Below are 21,008 nucleotides of genomic sequence, written 5' to 3' on the forward strand. Positions count from 1 at the left end.
CCTGGCTTCTTACCCCAGGTATGTCCCTCGTTCTCTCCTCCTTCTTCTCTCATTTTTCCTTCTTTTTTTCCTGAGCCTAGATTTCTTCTCCTATTTACTTTCTCTGCCTGCTAACCCTGCCTATCCTTTCTCTGCCTAGCTATTGACCGGTCAGTTCTTCATTAGACCAATCAGGTGCCTTAGGCAGTCAAGGAGAAGCAGATGCAACACATCTTCACACAATTAAACACACATCCTTACATTGTTAAACAAATACAGCATAAACAAAAGTAACACATCTTTACACAGTTAAAGTCATATTCTGCAGCATAAACAAATGTAACCCATCTTTGCCTAGTTAAAATAACATTCTACAACAGTGGCTCCCAGTTTCAGAAGAACTAGCCTGTGATCAGTTGACCCCCTCACCCTTGGTTTGTGAAGAGGAAACATCATGGTGGGGAGCCGGCAGCAGAGAAAAAGGCACTCACCTCCTGTTCTGGAAGTGACAGAGAGAGACAGGGAGAACTAGGACGGATCCACAGTGCCCTCCAAGGGCACACCTCCAGTGACTCAGGGACCTCTAGGTGGGCCTCATGCCTGCAAGGTCTGACCACTTTCCAGTAGCAGTGACCCACTCACAGATAAAAGTTCAGAGCAGTGAATCAGGGTGGTGTGTGTACCGTTCTTTCTCTCCCTTCCACCTTGGGGGTCTACCTTTGCCTACAGCCTTTGCCGCACACCCTCAGAAACTCCTAAGCCCTCAAAGAAACACACACACACACAAAGGGAAGGGTTGAGCATCATTTAAAGTTGTCATATGAACATGTACAGTTACTTGTTGCTGTAACTAGAGAAGCCACTTGAAGAAGAAAAGGTTTGCCTTGGTTTATAGTTCGAGGGCCATGGTTCATGGCACTGGGGAGGCATGTGGCAGAAGTGTGAGTCACATTGCATCCGCCGTCAGAAAGCTAAGAGAATTGCCGGTGCTTGGTCCACTTTCTCCTTTGTGTTCACTTGGGACAGCAGCCCTTTGGGTAATGCTGCCCACATTCAGGGTGTATTTTTCCTCATCAGTTCTACCTCTCCAGCATCTTCCCCACAGACACGCATTTAGAGATGTAATTCTAAACCCAGTAAGTTCTCAATATAAATTAACCATCACAAAAATTATTTTCCGTTTGTAGAATAAGGGAAATGATGATTTAAGCAACCGATATTTTATTATTAGTTTTAGCGTAACCTTTCTTTGACCACAAGATGTCAGTGTTCGGTGGACATTGCTCAATAACTGTAGATTGTTGTGGTTATCAATAGTTTTACAAGATTAAACAGTGTTGCTAGGAGAAACACTGTTTAGTTTGACTTAGCAGGAGATCAGCATTTTTTAAAAGATTTTATTTTGCTTTTTTAAAAAAAGATGTATTTATGTATCTGTGTGTGTATGTCTATGTGTGAGTGTGTGGCATGTATGTGCAGGTGCCCTCAGAGGCCAGAATATGGCATTAGATCTTCTAAGACACAGCAACAGTTTGTTGTGAGCCACCAAGGTGGGTGCTGGGAACTGAGCTCAGGTCCCCCGTAAGAGCAGTCAGTGCTCTTAACCACTGAGCTTTCTCTCCAGCATATTTTCTGTATATTATTTCAAACACATATATGTTTTATTTAATCTTGGTTTCTAGGTTTGTGCCTTCCTGAATTCTCAAGATTTAGGATTCCAGATGACCACGCAATTTCAGACCTGTCTATGTACAATTATATAGAGGTGAGAAAGGTTTGGCTCCATTCCACAAGACAGTCCACAAACAGACTAGCAGTCTTTTTATCTTCCTTGACTCCAACCACGTCTCATACATGCTGCATGAAAATATGTGTGGACCAAAGCACACACACACACACACACACACACACACACATACACACGGGCACATGAACATGGTAAAAGTCAGTTGACTTTAACACAACATTTGTCTTAAGAAATAATATCAACGGGGCAGAGGCAGCTGTAAGTAATCCTTGTTGTCATAAACAATGTTGCCAGTTCAGTAGGGGGCAACAGAAATCAATCAAGTCTTTGAGCTTACAGGTCATTCAAAATTCTGGTTCAATAAATGTTTTGCTGAACAGATTTTTTTTTTTTTTGAATTTTCGAGACAGGGTTTCTCCGAAGCTTTTGGTTCCTGTCCTGGAACTAGCTCTTGTAGACCAGGCTGGTCTCGAACTCACAGAGATCCGCCTGCCTCTGCCTCCCGAGTGCTGGGATTAAAGGCGTGTGCCACCACTGCCCGGCTGCTGAAACAGATATATGTATTGAAATTGTCTTCTGGGTAACACCAGACTAGGTTTTGTATGTTTTCAAGGCCATGTCTTGTAGTCCTAGAATTTCTTGGGAGCGTTTGGGAGTGACGATGGCGGAAATGGGGTTTTATTTGACTCTTGTGTTAGCATCCGTTCTTGCGACAACTGTGAGTGAAGAGGAGCAGCAGAGCACTGTGCGGGAATTGAGGTGTGTCACCTAAGGTGCTCTCTCTAAGAATTCTGTCATTGCAGATGCGAGCGCATGTCAACTCCAGGTGGTTCCTGTTTCAGAGGCTCCTAAATAGATTTCTTCATGCTATGATGCCATCGACCTTTATCCCTCTCTATACCATGGTAAGGAATGTATTAAAGATTCCCCCTCACTCTCCCTCTGTTTAGCTCCTAAAGAATACAGCAGATGCTCTTTAAATTCCCCTGCAGGTTGCCTTCACCAGAATAAGATACCACGAGGCAGTGCTGCGCTGGCATTGGCAGAAAAAGGTCGGGAGAATTTGACTACTGAAAAACTTGATGTGTCGAAGTGTCCTATAGTTTCCTGGTCATATTTACTTCAGGAAAGTACAGACATGACAGGACAGAGACATTATGTTGCTCTTCCAAATAAAACCTGTCCTGAGTCTACAGAGTACATAGCAGACACTCTGCATGATGGGGAAAAAAAAAAAGTAAAGAGAAATTTGCTTTGTTTACACATTGAGATCCATTCTGGACTTCAGCATTATGTGGCATCTTTGTGGGTTTAACTTGTAAAACTAGACAGAATTGCATCACTGACTTTTCTAGTGGGATGCAATGATGCGATCTTTTGGAGAAGCTGACCCAGGGGTGCCATTAAATGCAATTCAGATTCCAGACTGCTTTGAAAATTTTCTAACTTCATCTGTCGATGGTTTTATTGGATGCATATATACTGAGCTAGACACTTCAGTGAACAAGATGCAGTGTCTACCCTACGGGTGGCTCAGGAACTCATAGGAAATGTGGACAGATATGGCGGAGAACACTTCAGGGGCTACTGCAAAAAGAATATGGGTGTAGGCTAGGAAATGAAGGCTGAAGATACACTAGCCGGGAGGTCCAGGGTGTAAAAATGATCAGATGAAAGTTGGGGAGGTAAGTGGGGACTTCAGCATCCGCTGAAATGAGAAGATTGGCTTATGGAGGGCTGAGAGACCTAAAAAGACGTAAACACTTTAGGTCAATAGCTTTGTCGTATAGAGAATGGGCCAGAAAGAGTCAAGATCTACCTGTAAGCTCTACCTCTATGTAACTGAATAAAATAGGGGCTGGGAAGATTGCTCTGTAGGTAAAGTACTTCCTGCATAGTCAAGAGAGCCCGCGATGAGACCCCCATCATCCACATAAGAGTTGGGGCTGATGAGAGTGGGGGAGTTGATTGGGGGAGGGGGAGGGATGTGGGAGGCGGTGGCAGGGAAGAGACAGAAATCTTTAATAAATAAATAAATAATTAAAAAAAGAAGAAAAAAGAGTTGGACACAGTACACATCTGTAACCCTGTTCTAGGGGTGGGATAGGGTATACTCCAGGGACTTGCTCCTCAAAACAGTGAGTTTTGAGGCTAGTGAAAGACTGTCTCAAAACAATGAATAGTAGAGAGAAAGGGGAAGCCACTTGACAGTGATCTCGGTCCTCTACACGTGTACACACTGGCAAGTGCACCCCCTACATGTGCACACACAGCACACATACATATGCACCAAATAAAATAGTGTCCCTGGCCTCAAACAGACAAACATGCCAAGGAGAAAGAGCCAAGCAGGCAGAGTGCGCTGAAATCAGGGCAGGGGCAGAAGAGAGGTCAAGCAAGGTAAAAGCAACAGAGAACTGCACTCTGGTCTGTGATGAGGGAAAACACCTGTGCACTTGTCTGTACTAGAGGAAGAGAACAGCACTCTTGTCTGTGATGTAGGAAAGAAGTTTATCTCCAGATACAACCTCCAGATGAATAGTTTTGGATTTTTGCCATCCTTGCAGGTGATAAACAAAGGACTCTTCGTCCTTGGATCCCTGATAGCCATTGGAAGTGCCTACCTACTTGTGCACCACCTGTCCCCGAGACCTCTGGAATTCTTGAGAAGGCCAGCATGGACTGGAACCACTGACTACTGGAATAGAAGCACAGGTGTCTTCCAGCAAGTTCCATGGAGTCACTAGGACAAACCAGAGCGTCAAGGTTCTGAGGAGCAAGGATTTGTTCTCTCTCCAAAACTAAGGACAAGAAGCATGTTTACTTTGGCACATTTAATTCACTACTGGAAAATAATTGTCAGCATGTAATTAAGTTTGCTGTAGAATGTTTGTATCTGCCGAGCAAAGGGAAATGCTACTGCTGGTTTTTTGTAGTGTTTCCATCACTTTGCATGCTTGGGCTGGGTCCATTTAAATTTAAAAATGTAAGAACCGAGGTCTCTTTCACTTCTCAAAAACAGTTTTTTTTTTTTCTATACAGGACATTATAGGAGCAACAACACTCAGAACTGAAAACCACAGCTTGCCTAGTGTGCTGCTTCCTCTTTGTAGCGGTAGATGGGGCCTGCCTAACCCCAGGAACAGGGCACTTGCTAAAACCAGGGGTGCGAATGAGAGGCAGGGCGTTTCAAAGAGTTCCCGGATGAATCTGTTCTATTCCCCAGTCTTCAGATAGCAGAATTATTACCTTTTAAAGATAAGAAAGGGATTCATGCCATCCTAAGTGAAGAATAAGAAAGGGTTGTTATTAGTAACTGAAATATATCTATTTCAGGAGTGAAAAGGAGATGGGAAGGCTGTCTTACAGACACATGGAGACATAGTTCATTCCGTTTCAGACACGGAAGCCGTGCCTTGAATGTCACACTGTGACAGTTAACTTCATCTTTAAAGTGCAGTGTGGAGACGCTGGTTTTTCTTTCAGTAGGCTGACTGGTACACTTGAAAATTCTTTTCAAATATTATTAATTTTGAAAGCTATGATACCAGTGATGTAGGAAAGAAATATTGGGGTGATAAAGATGAAACAATTTGGCATTTTCCATAGTCTCAAAGAAGTCCTTGAGCCTTATTCATTTAGGTTTGGTGTGTAAGGAAAGAAAGAAATTGTTTCCGTGGAAAAGGGATGTAGGTCAGTGGTAGAGTGCTTACTTAGCGTGCCCAGAGCCCTGGGTTAGATTCCCTAGCATTGCAAAAATAAACAAACAGTATCATTGTTCCTTTTATTTAAGTTTGTTGGCTGTGGCTACTATAACAGGCAGACTGACAATCGGAAACAAACTACAGTTTAGAAGCATGTATATTTCATATGCACGTGCGAGACACTCAGAAAATGAGCTGGCTTAGGGGCCGGAGAGATTGCTCAGCTGTCAAGTGCGTGCACCACTCTTGCAGAGAGCACCAGATCCTAGCTTCCCTGTCAGGCAGCTCGCACCTGCCCATTAATCCAGCTCCAGGAGGTCCAATGCCTCTGGCTTCCCTGGGTTCCTGCGCCCATGGGTACATAACCACATATAGACTAACCCCCATGATTAAAAACCTTTAGAGGCCGTGATTTCTATTAGTACCAACGGGGTGCATGGGAGGAATCGGAGGGAAGAAAGTGAGGGCAAAAAGTGATGTAATTTTATTTTAAGTTAAAAAAATATTTAAAAGAGGGGAATCTCTGTGATACATAATGTTGTGAGGAATGAGCTAAAATAAACATCGAGTACATTTAAAAACATCTTAAAATAACGTAGGCTCATATAGAAAGCCCTGGTTTATGTCATCTTCAACAAGAAGTTACAGAGCCATAAAAAGACAAGGGCAAAGGACTGGAAGCCCTGGAGTAGCAATCCCAAGGCCACTTTGGCAAGTGGTGGGTGGGGACACTTTTCTTCTCTCATTTCTTCTCATTGACTTTCCGCTCAAGGTAACCCTGCGAAATGGAGCACATGTGGGGGTAGTATATTCTGTTCTCCTTCAGGTATGGGCAATGACACATGAGAAGATGTCCTCTTCACTAGCATGGCCCATTAGTGACCCAGGAGTCTACTGATATGCGATGAGAATTTAAAACCACATTATATGAAGCTGGCGAGGTGGCTCAGTGAGAGAAGGTGCTTGCTGCCAAGCCTGATGACCTGAGTTCGATGCCCGAGATCACCTGGTAGAAGAAGAGAACTGTTTCCCCGCAAGCTGTCCTCTGATTTCCACACGCACAATACGATATGAGTGTGTGCATGCACATGCACACACGCATGCAATAATAAATAACTGTACTAAAATTTAAATAATGCTGCATGGTATTCGGACACTAACACATTTATTTTCAGCCCTCTCTGAATGTATCTTTGTTTACTGGGAACTCCTCTGTAGGTGCAGGACTTTTGACAAAATAGTAGGAAATTATCAAAAGGAAAGGAGAATTTGCCAAACTAATTTCTGAAAAGGATACATGGAGGCATCAAAAGATCCTTAACACTCCTTTTCCCATGCATGCTCTCCACTGTGGTATCATTAACCATCCGCATGACCAGCGTGAAGTCTCTCTGCTTTTCTACAAAGCTTCTTAAAGTGTCTTCTGAAACTTGCTTCCTTAACCCGATGCCCTGGCAGTCATACAACACACATGACAAGAGCCTTAGGTTTTCAGATAAAAGTGGGGATTGATTTATTACCTCCTTAATCAATTGAATTGGGCAAACATACAGCATGACACAGACTAGGACCCAACACCGTAACATAGTTCCGATGTCCCAGCCATTGCACACGTGTCTATGAGACAGTTATTTATTTACACAGTGAAATATATCGGAGAAACAAAACGTATCATGTGCTTTGGCAAATATGGTCATTCAAATGTTAAATCCTGGCATAGTAGACGATGGTGCCAGATGCTCAACTTGTGCCACCAGGAGTTTCTCATGTTGTAAAGCACCCATTGAATGAAAAATAATGTGTCTTGTTCAGTCAGTTCTTCAAGACAGACAACATGTAGTCAGTTCAGATGTCCTGCTAGGCCACAAGGTTGTGCTGTTACTGTGCCAAGTGGGGACTCCAGGGCGGTCCTTAGAGTAGACGTTGTGTGGCAATGGATACAGGACTCCATCTCCCATTCTTACAAAGGACGAACTTGGATGACATCGGCCTTGGACGCATTGGTTCTGTCGCTGTCATCGACAGACAGGGAGTCATCACTGGTGATGATAAAGATGATGGAAGAGGAGTTAAAGGTCACTTTCTTCTTCGGCCTGTCCCCATCTTTCTGTGACATCACAATGGGCCTGATCTGCATCTCGCTCTCAGCTGCTGGCAGGTTTTTAGCAGGCCGCTGGCATCTCAGCAGTCGGAAGCACAAGAGCTGGAGAAGGGACCTCCGAAACTGCAGAGAAAAGTGGAGCAATAAAGCCAATTATTAAATGAATCCTTAATCAGTTAAGTGATCCTTAATCTGGAGTAAAATTGAAGACAACTAGTTGAGATTCTCTCTCTCTCTCCCCCCCCTCTCTCTGTCTCTCTCTCTGTCTGTGTGTGTGTGTGTGTGTGTGTGTGTGTACACATGTATACACCTATGCACATGGATGCTAAAGCCAATCTCAGGTGACATACATCTTGTCTTTTTGTTTGTTTGTTTGTTTGTTTTGTTTTTCGAGACAGGGTTTCTCTGTTAGCTTTGGTGCCTGTCCTGGCACTAGCTCTTGTAGACCAGGTTGGCCTCGAACTCCCAGAGATCCGCCTGCCTCTGCCTCCCGACAGAGAGAGCGTGCGCCACCACCGCCCGGCTCACATCTTGTCTTTTGAGGTAGGGGCCTGAGGCTTGCCTCTTAGGCTAGGCTGGCTAGCCAGCGAGCCCACAGTGGCCCACATACGTCCATCTTCTCAGTGCTGGATTACAGACACCGCCACAGCTGGCTTTGTTTGTATGTGTTGGAGACTAAACTCAGGTCCTCTGACTTGTCATTTCCCCAGCCCCACCCCCTTTCTCATTAGATGGCATGGGATGAAGTCATCCAGTAATGCCCAGGTCTACCAAAGTCCCCCATTGACGTTTGGTCTTTTATGTACTACAATTCTTGTTCACTAGATAAAAAAAGAATATTCTAATCCTCTGTGGTATCCATGGTTCCAATGTATATGAACCTTCTCTGAGGGCAGCTTGACCTGCAGATTTAAGGAATTCAGCCATTAACTACTCAGTGAGCAGCCCGAGTGATGACTACTGGGCTGAGATCTGGAGACACTACTCACAGCAGACAAGGGCTTCTTCTGTGTTTCTGAGACCTCTCGGGTTTCCTCCCTGCTCTTCCACTTCTACAAGAGCCTGAGTGACCAAGGTCAAACAGACAAGTACCACAAGTACAGGGGACATTTACTGACTGCACAGAAACACCCTGTCATGAGGTATTGCGCCATCTACAGTCTCTGGCCTCATAACAGATATTGCTTCTTTGTCACTGGGCTAAAAGGCTGAGATGTTTGCTAAGCATTAAGTCAGCTGCAGCCAACAAAGCATCCTCATGCCAAGTCAGCATGTTAGCCTTTGTACAGAGTATCCGTATGCCAAGTCAGCATGTTAGCCTTTGTACAGAGTATCCGTATGCCAAGTCAACATGTTAGCCTTTTTGTTTAATGCAGGGACTTTCGCAGGTCAGAAAACACCAATAAAGAGATACATTGATTTCTATGTTTTTTAGTGTCCCCACCAACTATATGCAGGGCACATTTAGCTTACAATCGATGACAAATTCAGCAAATCACTATTTTACAAGGCAAGTTCAGTGCTCGGGATACATTGCTGTTGGCATTGAGTGAAGTCTGTAGGCCAGAATGCTTCCTCACATTCAGCTCCTTATGGGAAGAAGGACTCCCACTTGCTTCTGTCAGTCTGTTGTGTTGCTCAGGATTACTGTGTAAAGTGGACTAACGGGAGTCAGAATCATCAGGACCCTTGGGGAGCTCGTCAGAAATGCAGAGTGCCAGGAAGCCAGACATTGTGAGTCAGAAGGGACACTTTTAAAGTATACTTTCAGATTTGGTGAAATCATATTCACGTTTAGAAGCTTTGATTCATAATTCATTGGCTGGAAGAAAAGGCACAAACAAATGCTTTTTGGTGAGTGCATTAAGTTTTGCCTACTGTGCCAGTGGTGTTATGTCTCAGAATCTATAAGTGGAGTATGGGATAAAGTTATTGTCTATTTTGTTTTGACGATATTGGGTGGAACCCGCATACTATTCTAATTTTTAATTATTATTTGAGTGATAACGTTTATTACTAGTATGTACAAACTATTTTCTTGTAAACTAACTATTAAGAAGTATCACTTAACAATTACTATACATATATTGGTAGATTTTTATAACTGCTTTTTTCCTTTGGGAATATTCTACATTTCTTCTTAAATCTTTGATTTTTTATTTCTTTCTTAAAAGACTCTTTATTTTATTATTTATGTATGTATATGGTGTGTGTGTGTGTGTGTGTGTGTGTGTGAACACATGTTTGTTGATACCTGCAGAGGCCAGAAGAGGGCATTGGATTCCCTGGAGCCAAAATTACAGCACCTGTGAACCACCTGACATGGGACTCAAATTCTAGTCCACTAGAAGAGGAAAGACACCCTTAACCTCTGAGCCATCTCCCCAGCACACTAATACAAAATTCTTAAGTTGGGGTTTTGTTTCTTTAGATTTATTTTATCCTTGATACTGTTCTAAGTTGTCATACCACATAAAATCTATTTCTTTTTTTAAACACTTAATTTTATTTTAGGTACATTGGTGTGAGGGTTTCAGATTCCTTGGGCCCAGAGTTACAGATAGTTGTGAGCTGCCATGTGGGTGCTGGGAATTGAACCCGGGTCCTCTGGAAAAGCAGCCAGTACTCTTAACCACCGAGCCATCTCTCCAGCCCATGAAACCTATTTCTATTTGTTCCCCGGGGTGAAAGCGAGTCAATTCCAGAGCTTACCTTTCTGATCATGAAGATATAGATAACTGGATTGTACACAGTACTCGATTTAGCAAAGAGATAAGCAACAATAGACACAGTTGGGGTGACTAGGTGTCCGTAGCCATTAACCACCAAGAAGCGGGTCACAATATAAGGCATCCAGCAGGTGAGAAAGACGAAGGCCATCAAAAAGCTCATTTTGGCCACTTTCTTTTCATATCTTAAGATTTTGATCACTTGGATTGTCTGGAGATCTTCGACACAGCGTAGCTGGAGGGAGTGAAGAAAGGATGGACATTTCTTTTTAAGCAGATAAGCAGTCAGCCTGTGTGTCCTGCCTTCATGGAAATAGACAGGAGACGGACTGACTTCTGACCTGTAGTTGACCTAGCCTTTCTCTCTTCTGGGCTTCAGTTCCTTCAACTAAAAGACAGATATTAATTATAGATTAATAAAATAAGATCTAAATAGCTTCTGAGGACATTCGGGGGGAGGGTGAGAAAGAGGGAAGCAGGGGGAGAAGAAGCAGGGTGGGCACACACACCCACAGCACATGTGTGGAGCTCAGAAGACAACATCCGGTGTAGGTTCCTGCCTTCCACCTTGTCTGAGATGAGATTGGGTTTCTCTGGCCTGTTTCTAGAGACTCTCCTGTCTCTGCCTCTTATCCTGCTATAGAATCACTGGTGTCACAGATACATATCACTTCATTGTACCTGGGTTTGCATAGATTCTACAGATTCCAAAAACAGTCCCTCATACTTAAACAGCAATTGCTTTACCGACTGAACCATCTCACAAGCTCCCTTTAATGGTTTTTGACTTACTTAATAAGGCTAAGTAATACATTATTTTATCTAGATCTTCAAATCCCTAAAACACAGCCCGAAAGGCTTGTGGTCAAATGGAAACAATCTCTTCATGACTGAGGAAACTGTTTTGTCCAAAGCACTGATTCATAAATTCTCCAGCCAGATAACGGACTTATGCCATGCCAGACATGCTAAAGAGAGAAGCCTGCAACTCGAGATGCAGGCAAGTCACTTGCATGAGGTGCTCTGCTAAGGTAATGACATAGGCTGACGTCAAAGCTCATTTTTAATCACTTTCCCTGTTTGCAGTCTTTCCCTTGCATCCACTCCCTTGTCTCTCCCTGACACACAGCAGTTAGGAAATTGCACACAGCTGAAATTAAAGGCGGCGTGCAGCTGTGCCTCCTGTGTCCGTCATTGCAGCCTCTTCCTGCCTGGTCCCCACATGAACCGGCTTGGTGCGTGTTCCAGTCCTTTCCAGCTCTACTAGTCTCTGACAAGTGGGTTCATGTGATTTTGAAATGAATATAATTATGGAAATTATAACCTTTCCCCCTCGGAATTCTTAACTTTTGAGAGTGCTGCATAATGTAAGTTTTGGGGTTGGTATTGTCTGTTTGCCTTTTGCTTGTTGCTTTTGGTTAAAGAGGATGGTGTACAGAAAGCCAATGTCATCCCTCAGTGACCTGCTTGGGGAATGATTCACAGTGCAAAGTTCTACCAAATGTTAAGTCCCGTTGAGTCTTTCAACCCTGGGTAAATAACTGATCATATAGGGAGAGTTTGGTTCTTTTCACATCAAATGATGGATGTGGGGATGGTTTGGAGAGGGACATCTGCAGCCTTCAACTCACCATTCGAACGGAGTACAGAATGTGACCATAGCAATGACCTATGATGCCCATGGGTACCACCAGGCAGCCAAGAAACAAGAAGAGCACGAAGGAGGAGTCGTTGGCGTCCTTGGATTTCCAATCCACCGTACAGCCCAGTCCATGTACGTCCAGGATGTATCTGTTCCAGCCCAGGAGAGGTGCTCCTGCCCATGCCAAGGAGTAGAGCCAGATATAGGTAATGGCCCTCCAGGCCCAGGAGAAGTTGATCACTCTGGAATGTACCACACGGATATAACGTTCATAGGCCAGCACAGTGAGGGTGGCAATGGAGACAAACCCTGCAAGAAGAGAAAGAGAAGTAAGGTGAACAGGGAGACATCACAGGAAAATGACACATTCCACCAGAAACACTATACAGAGAATCTGGGGCCAATAGGAAGCTTGAGAAACAGCAAGAGATTTGGAGGGATGGCAAACCAGGCTCCCCAGGAATATCAACTGGAAAGGTATTTACCTATGGAAAAAAATGTAGAATCAAAACAGAATGTGGATTGTAGGACAAAGATCAAAGCCCTAAAGTCAACCCTGCACCCAAGGATGTAGCTTCAGCACAAAGTTCTGCCAAAGAGAAAGGGTAGAAAAAAAGCAGGTGGCCCCAGCATTCACCCCACCTCTCTGCTGTGTCACGTGACTGGAGGACCCGCCAGGATAGGACCTGCTGTTTTTCACCACACCAAGACATTGAAACCCCCCCCCCCAAAACCACCAGCCTAAATAAGCCCTTCTTTCCTTTAAAATGTTTTGCCAAGGGTTTTGTCACAGTAACCAGCACAGCCTATGAGCAGACCTGGAGAAGAGCTCGTGGCCCGAGGTGATGGGCTAGCCCCAGGTTCCACAAGGCAGCTCTCACAAGGAAAACAAGACCGATTTTCTAGGAAGCATCCAGAAGGTGGGGGGGAGGGGACTTGTTAAGAGTTTTGGGGACCGTCCCAGCCCTCTCACTACCTTGCTGCTTAGCTTCCAAAATTCCAACAGTCTCTATAGGCCCCGGATTTTTGTTTTCATAAAACTGAAGATCTCTTTGCATTATAAAACTTTGTGATTCTGTTGTTAGAAAAGTGTGAGATAAAGAGATAAGACACCTGCCTCGGAATCGGGCCACGCAGTTAACATTCATTTGAATTATGCGCTTTGTATGTCACAGGGTGAAGGAGCAGCATTATTCTCAGTGTCTGATACACATGACGTCAGTAGGAATTTCTGAATAGATAACTGAGGGTTTACTATTTACTGACCAAAAGAAGCCTGGGTTCTGCAACACAGAATAACCCAACCCTAGAGAGCAGTGACCAAAAGCAAGTGGTACACCTCAATTCAAATTACAGTAAGGAATTCTGAGCGTAAATTAGATGTGCTGTCTCAGAAATGTAATTTTAGTCTATTAAAATTTCACATCACAAATGATATACCCTTTAATTAGTCTCCAAGAAAGACATCTAGAAACCTAGTTAACACATAGTAAGTTGTATTGTACCAGCAAAGTTATGTATGAAAGCCCCCTGCTGTCCATTTTACAAAACAGCTTTTGGCTCCTTTATGAGTGCAAACAGAAGCAGGATGGCTGTGCCTGTTGTACATTAAGATACCACCTGCCATTCACCACCTCCTGCCCAGCACTCACCACGACAAAGACAGTAAAACAGCACCACCTGCAAACCTCCCAAAAAAAGGGAATGTGAGCACCTGGTTTAAACCCTCAGAAAACCTCTGAGGATTTATACAACATACCAGACCCAGGGACGAATACAGCACACTCCCCTAGACCTTGGAAAGAGGCCATGCTACTGTAGGGTCACATTGACCTGTTATTGGACCACCAGCAGATGGACAGGCAGAGAATTCCTTTATATTAGTACTTCAGTCCAGCAGAGTTCCCCATTACTTGACACTGGCCTACTCAAATTGCTGTCTGTCTGACCATGGACGGGTTTTAAGTATGTCCTCTAAATGGACCTTTAGGGGAAAATCCCCATCTGATGCCTATGTGTGGGTTGGTGTGTTGAACTCTGGTAAATGAGGCTTGGTAGCAAGTGCTTTTACCTGCTGAGTTGTCCGACCGGCCTTCAATAGCAATTTGAAATGGTATTCTTTTTTTTTTTTTTTTTTTTTTGTATTTTCATCTACACTTTAAACTACCCTGTGCTGTAATCCTGGAGGCCCCCTCCTTCCTCACTGGCCACACTCTACAGTCGGATTGACTTTTAATTGAGAAGGGGACGGAGCAGGCTTTTGTAAAGAGGGAGAAGGGGTGACGGAGGAAAGCAGTGCCTGAGGGACTGGCAGATAGATCACCAGGGAAGAACGCAAAGGGAACAGAGAACGGAGAACCAGATACTTGGAAGCAAGAACAGTGTAGCCGCTGGAAGGTCTGAGGACCCTCGGACTCTATCTACCAAGTCAACTCTCAGTGGAGCTGCGCACACCGTGCCTACACTGCCAGCCGCTGGAGCTGGCAGCTTTGATAAATGCTGACGACAATCTTAGCGTGCAGGACACAGCTGTGCAAACAACTGCAGGAGCGAGGTAGGCGCTAAACAGCTGAGTCTGGACCTAGGAGGGCAAGGGGGCGGGGCTTCCTTTGCCTGGGAAATACTGGGATGGGCTATAAGAGAAGCGCGTTTTGAACAGATATGAGGAGTTTCTGAGCTGCCGCGAATGTGGACAGAAAGCAAAGCTAAGAGCTGGGGAGATGGAACTGTGGGTAAAGCGATGGCTGCACAAGTGTTGGGACCTGAGTTCTGATCCCTGCAACCCACAGAAAAGTGGGTTCAGTAACACGATCTGCAAAGACTGTCCTATAGTGAGATGGGAGGTGTGCACAAGAGACTCCCTGGAAGCTCGTGGGCCAGCTAGGTTGGCATGGGAAATGGTGAACAAGATACCCTGTCTCAAAGGCTGAAGGCAAGGACCTCTGCACCTGGGCGTGTCCTCTGACATGCCTGTACCCATACTCATGCATAAGAACACACACACCCCATGCACACAAAAAATTAAAAATATACAAAGCTACGCTATAAAAGAGGCATTCAAATGCTAATTCTCTGCACGAGCGTGAGTTAAAGAATTCTTTGACATACAGTTTGATTACGCGTTCATTTACAGCATTTAGCAACATACAATATACACACCACATGCTAGGCCCCGTGCTAGGCAGTAAGATAAAAATTATAAACAGAAACAGTTACAAAAAGATGTGATAAATACTAACCAAGGAATATGTTTGAGGCCACAGTACTATATTACAGTCCACCTTATTTTCAGAATTACCCATCTGACTCCACGAAAATTCACATATCTGGTAAAAAAAAAAAAAAAAAAAAAAAAAAAAAAAAAAAAAAAAAAAAAGATAGTGTCTCAGTGTGTGTGTGTGTGTAAATTCAACTTCATATAAAACATGAATGAACTTGGTAAAATGGTAATGGATAAAGTGTTTTTGTATGTTCGGGATAAGTTTGCTTCAGGTTGGTGCAGAGTGAGCAGAAAGCACAGAAATGGAGAATGCTTTTAAGCTTTGATGCATGCTGTGTCAGTCACAAGCTATTTCCTACTTTGGCCACTAGATGGTCACATCGAGTAGCGTATTTCTAGATGTAGGCTGGATAAGCAATTTGTACCAGAACAGAACAAATGCTTAGAGCGGTGCCGCCAACCTCGTGGGCCAGATGTCTGTATCTGTTAGAAGAGTTCGTATGGCAGTCAGCACCCATCACTCGAAGCAACCTTAATGAAAGTAGTAGGAGAAACACCTTGGTGGTGTAGGAAGAGGGATAGGAGACTGTCCCTGGGGCGTTTTAACTGGGGGGGGAAGAGGGGCGGGGACCTAATCCTATCCCGGAAGAGGTGAGGCTGAGCACTCTGCTTATCTGCGTACAGCACTGGAAAGAAGGTGATTAGAAACAAAGTTTGCTTCCTAAAGAGGCAACTCTGTTACTTCTATGGGAAATGTAAACAAAACGTGCTACTTTTTACCTCAACGGGTTAAGTAGGACAAAACCCCCTGCCACCGCAGAATTTAAAAATTCCGCCAAGGTCAGCACTTCTCTGGACATCAAGGCTGCACTCAGAGCATCAAAACTGCCTTCTGCCTAGCAAGTGTGTCACTTTAAATTAGCCAGTTTGAGGTGGAGATCAGTCAGAATGACACACAGGACCTCTTTACAGATGGATTAAAAATCCGGTGGGGCTTCTGCTGGATGTGCTTTCCTGCCTGAGGAAGCAGCCTGCTAAAGAAGTAAAACTGTTTACCTGGCAAACACACTTTAAGTCTTGTGATCATTTCAGTGAGATCCCGGGCCCCTTTGTAACAATCAGTAGTCTCCACTCATATTTGCTCATTAAGGAATAGAGGTACATTAAATATGTTTGAAAACATGCATTTGCTAGATTAAGCAAGGCGGCTGTTCTTTGACACTTTGTTTATAGACTCTATTTGTGGCAGAAGCTTCCTCACTCCTCCACCAACTTAAGGTATTGATTCCAACCTACCAACACAGAGAAGTGGATACTTACAGTGTGTCAGGGATGGTTCCCAGCAGTGGCCGGTATGTTTCATTTAAGCCTCTCAACAGATGTAGAAAGTACTGTTACCATTGCTGTTTATAAATAAGAAAACTGTAGCAAACTGACAAGTATCTTACTGACTGGCTTCAGACCCTAATAAGCAACTGAGTCTGTTTTCAAACCCCACAGCGCTTGCTTCCACAGTGCAAGTTGGGAATCGTCATTTGTCTGCAAGTGAAGCATACTGTTCAGGAAGGAGATTTCATCTGCTCACTGCTGACTACCTATGTTCCATCACCGTGTTTACCTTTGATATCAGAAGGTCCTTTTGTAAGCTCAGCGTTTTCTAAGCTGCTGAAATGATCAGTTTCCATTGAAGCAGGAAAGGCAGTTCTCCAAACACCAAAACGACGGCTGCTTTTGGTTTACCTTTTTTAGGTTTAAAAAGAAAAGTCCTAGTGTATGAGTTCCTCTTTCAAGTCCATTTCCCACGCTTTCTCAAATCCCACTGTCAACCATTTCTTCTAAAGCAGAAATCATTCTGGGTAGCAATCTATAACTCCTGTTCCGGGGGCTCAGACATTGTCTTCTGACCTCTGAGAGCATCAGGCACACACATCACGGTGTGCATGCATATATGCAGGTGAAAAATGCATCCAAATAAAAAATTTTATTTAAAAAAACCTATTTCAAATAAGCAACTTAAACAGATCTACTGTTCACTGCCCAGTAGAAATAGAGCCACTCCATGCCTGTGGTGACTTAAGACGTGGCAGTTGCCAGTGGAAGCCATCTCCCTAGAAGACAGCCGCTCAGCCAGGCAGTGCTCATGCCCATCCGGGGGCTCAGGGTCCATGGCTCCCTTCCCACAGTTCAGACATCTGCTGCTGTTTCTGTTCTTGGTCTCACTGCCCCTCACTAGTGCTTCCTGTGGTTCTGTCCACTAAGTATGGTAATCTTTTAAAGGAAGGAAGGGTAAGTGGTTGTTGATACAGCTGGTGAAACAAGGGGTGTGGATACCCCGGGCTCCCTGTGGTGGTAGCTTAGAAGACACACCAGTTTCTTTTTCCATGACCTCATCCCGCTATTTAGGTCTTCTGATAGCAGCTCTCACTGCTCTCTGACCCTTCTCTCACTGCTCTCTGACCCTTCTGGTTGCCACTTAGCTCTTTGTCCTTCTGTAGCTCTACTTGGACAGAAGCCCGAACTTTAGACGATTTACCTAGACCCTGAGTTGACAGTCCTTTAGTTCCTTCCTCCTTCTTTCCAGGTAATTGCTAGTCTGGGCAACTGGAGCTGAGGGAAAGATCCCTATTAGAAGCCACTCTGCTTAGTTCCTGCTTCCCAGAGGGCACCCGACTCTAAGTGAAGAATATGTAGAATGCGTGTTGAGTCTGAAGTCACAGGATCTTGCTTGATTCAAAACCCAGATCATCTAGCTGATGACACAGGGCCTTTTTTGGATTGTTTTCCTAGAAAGATTTGTCCAATCTTTGACAAATTTGAGCAAGTTGCTGTGCTCAAGAGGCAAGCTGAAGGTCTCTTGAAATCCATGAAAATAAACCTTATGAATGAATTGTGGAACAGTACCGTGGTAGCCTTCTGGGTGCAACACATCTAGTTTCCAAATATATTCAAGCATGCTAGATTACTACTTTGGTACCAAGGGAGCAAAATCTGAGATAGATCAAACAAGCAAATTAAAAATATTAGGGAGACCTTCAGGCCTATGGCTCAGTGGTGGGGTGCTTGCCTAGCACCACAGAAAGAAGTAGAAAGCATAAGGGAATTGAGAATACCTAATTATATTTCCATTCAATCACTTTATAATTTACAGAACTCTCGAGAGAAAGCCAGGTTGTACAGCAGATGGCAACAACACTATTTAAAGTGACTTTCTATTATCTTGCTGTGACTCAACTAGAGACTACCCAGCTAGCCCGAGGGACCAGGCCATTTTTCTAAGAATGAAGAGATGAAGATGTATGTGTCTGTTTGTAATTAATTGACTAGAAAATGTAAGCTACCCAGGATCATAAATGCGAATGGAGAGAGAAGATAAAAATCCTATGGGATATTGATATACAGACCAGGCAGTAAGACACAGGGACAAAGTGTCTGTGCTTACAGCATTCGCTGGTCAGGTGACTGTGTAGGAAGTTTAATGTGAAATCCATCTTGGTGACTCGGTGGGGATTTGGGGTAGGCAAGAAGATCACTTCCTCCAACGTTCTGGTATACTGAATCTTCAATGGCAAAGGAAGGAAGACAAACAGAAAAACTGGCAGCTAAGGAGGGAACTTTATAATTGTTTTGTCCAAGGGTACAAAGCAAAGCTAGCAGGGGTCAGAGCAAGGCTGGCTCCAGAACCACTCTCGCTTACAAGCTCCTCTTGCTCACTGCCAAGGGACGATTTATCTTTCCTTTTCCATGAACAACTTACATCCTTGGAGCAGTGGTCTTTCCTTCACCAGAACAGCGTTTCTACCCCCCAGCCCTTCGTAGAGCTAGTGTGTGTCTCCCAGGAGGCGGTCTCAAATGCTGACTCCAACACTCAGCCCATGAAAACACGAATTTAGTCTAAAAGGTTCCTCATTCTGACTCTCAGACCAAAGGATGCAGGTTGGTTCGGATAAATTTCTAATCTCCCTTAGTGTGATCTCATGGGAGTTCTACCACAGGCCCACTCATTAGGCCGACAGACAAGGATACAGAGTCTTTCTGTATCACCCTGTGTCACAACTGCAGACCACCTTTGACTGTGCCATCTGCCCCCAACCATCTCCACACTCAACTGTTTCCATCACAGTTCTCACCTGCTGTGGCAGGTCAATGGTCCCACTCCGTCCTCCTGTCTGGGCAGCACCCTCGCTGGAGACACATCTTAGAAGTTTAGCCTTCTATGGGATGACTGTGCAAGGGGCTTTCACATGCATGGCAGGTCATCAGCTGTTTTCTTTTCTCACGGAGTCATATTATTTTGGTTGCCTCCAGATTTTGATGATGTTGGGGAGGTTTTTCATCCTAAGAATTATTCTGAACCTTGAAAATCTTAAGTGTATTTTCAGCAGAGAGAACACACACACACACACACACACACACACACACACACACATCATTTATCTGCCTGCCCATCTATCTGGAAGATGGGAGCAAGTGGGTATAATTTAAAAGACAGTTGAGGATGGTGATTGCCAGTTGCCGGGAACGATCCAGAAAGAAAGCAAACGTCTATGAATGAGGGACACAGTCATGCTCTGTGCTTCTTGCGCATCTGTGTGGTAGTGGGTTCAGTTTCATAGCCTCACAGCGGGGAGTGTAACAGAGTTTTAGCATGAGCAATGTCTTGGAAAGCAGCACTGATGCTCAGTGTCAAGGCCTCTAGCACCCAGTCTTTGGGTATGTGGGATAGCGGGAAAAACAGTGGAGGGAGGCGGGAGTCAGGGTCCTTGGGAAGCATCGGTTAAAGCGTGGTAGGGGTTGGCAAGGCCCAAAGGTGTTGGATACTGTTTATGAGGGGAGGCTGCAGAGGGCACAGTGAGGAGGAGGTCAGTATTGGACAAGATCTGGAAATACAAAGCCCATAAAGAAGTGAGCTGTGGGGACGATCCACCCTTCTTGCGGCAACTTTGGCAGAGATATAAGCTAAGGTGAGATGGGCGTCTGGAACAGAGGGTTTGCGGAGTGTGGATCCTGAGCAGTTTGTCAGTGGTGTGTTTCTATATTGTTTTCTCTTTGAGTTCATGTTGTGGACCATTGGATCTTCTGCAGTTTATCCTTCACCTGACAGTGGAGCAGGGACAGACAGACAATTTAACACTGATTGAGTTCTGCATCCTCTACATTTTGTGAGATCTTGAATGGGTTAGCTGTCTGAAACTTTTATTTCATTAACTATTAATAAAACAGAGGAAATAATGCTATCGAGAAATCCCATAGAACTGGATTGAAAATTGAATTCATTAGTACTCACAAAGCACTTATAATACCACCTGACCAATAGTATGTAAGACTAATATGTTGGAGAGGGATGGTACAATCCATCTAGCTATATGTTTTACATATATCAACAATGCTTTAAGATAAACTGCTAGTACTGTTACATGAGCAAATGTACAGTATAAAAGTTTCAATACACTTTACCAAAACAGCCACCAGAAATAAAAATCCCCGGCAACATATCAGATAGTCATGGTTATTCCTTCTTTATATGGCATAGTACACAACCTGCCTCTATCCACTCAATGATCTCTGGATGCCTACTGATTCTCAACGCCAGAGAGGTGCCTGGTGATTTCTAAAGATCTTCCTGTCAGTTTCACACCTACCTTCCAGGCTGGGTCTATCAGTGTAGTCTTGTGAACAGACATATGTAGGGATAAGCCCTCCCCTTGGGGGCGGGCTGCCCTCAGGCGTTTGTTTACGGATATATTGGGCGGGCAAAAGCTGCGCGCCCCTTCCTCTCCTGTCTCCGCTGGTTACTCCGCGGGAACCTTGGTTTCGTGAGTCTGGTTTTGTTATTAAATTTGTTCAAATATCTATTACTGGTGATTTATTAATCCGACCGCTGCAGTT

At 44.2% G+C, this 21,008-nt stretch overlaps 2 protein-coding genes across 4 annotated transcripts in view; one reads left to right on the forward strand and one right to left on the reverse strand.

The window, feature by feature from the left end:
* The window catches only part of Kmo (kynurenine 3-monooxygenase), a 33,404-nt gene extending 28,659 nt beyond the window's left edge, over window positions 1-4,745 (forward strand). For both annotated transcript variants that reach the window (XM_050142890.1, XM_050142891.1), the window contains exons 12-15: window positions 1,662-1,744; window positions 2,530-2,631; window positions 2,719-2,778; window positions 4,294-4,745. In XM_050142890.1, the coding sequence (XP_049998847.1) occupies window positions 1,662-1,744; window positions 2,530-2,631; window positions 2,719-2,778; window positions 4,294-4,473 (425 nt within the window). In that variant the 3' untranslated portion in view covers window positions 4,474-4,745. The remainder of the gene's footprint in view (window positions 1-1,661; window positions 1,745-2,529; window positions 2,632-2,718; window positions 2,779-4,293) is intronic.
* Window positions 4,746-6,918: 2,173 nt separating this feature from the next.
* The window catches only part of Opn3 (opsin 3), a 35,496-nt gene continuing 21,406 nt past the window's right edge, over window positions 6,919-21,008 (reverse strand). The window contains exons 2-4 of one of the 2 annotated variants that reach the window (XM_050142899.1): window positions 11,892-12,211; window positions 10,244-10,495; window positions 6,919-7,654 (exon numbers count right to left, since the gene is read on the reverse strand). In XM_050142899.1, coding sequence (XP_049998856.1) covers window positions 7,391-7,654; window positions 10,244-10,495; window positions 11,892-12,211 — 836 coding nt within the window. In that variant the 3' untranslated portion in view covers window positions 6,919-7,390. Of the gene's footprint in view, window positions 7,655-7,802; window positions 9,354-10,243; window positions 10,496-11,891; window positions 12,212-21,008 lie in introns of those variants that run through there. The other variant, XM_050142900.1, reaches the window with a different exon arrangement.

Source organism: Alexandromys fortis, unplaced genomic scaffold (assembly GCF_014885135.2).
Source record: "Alexandromys fortis isolate MF-2015 unplaced genomic scaffold, M_Fortis_MF-2015_v1.1 scaffold_51, whole genome shotgun sequence".
NCBI lineage: Eukaryota > Metazoa > Chordata > Mammalia > Rodentia > Cricetidae > Alexandromys > Alexandromys fortis.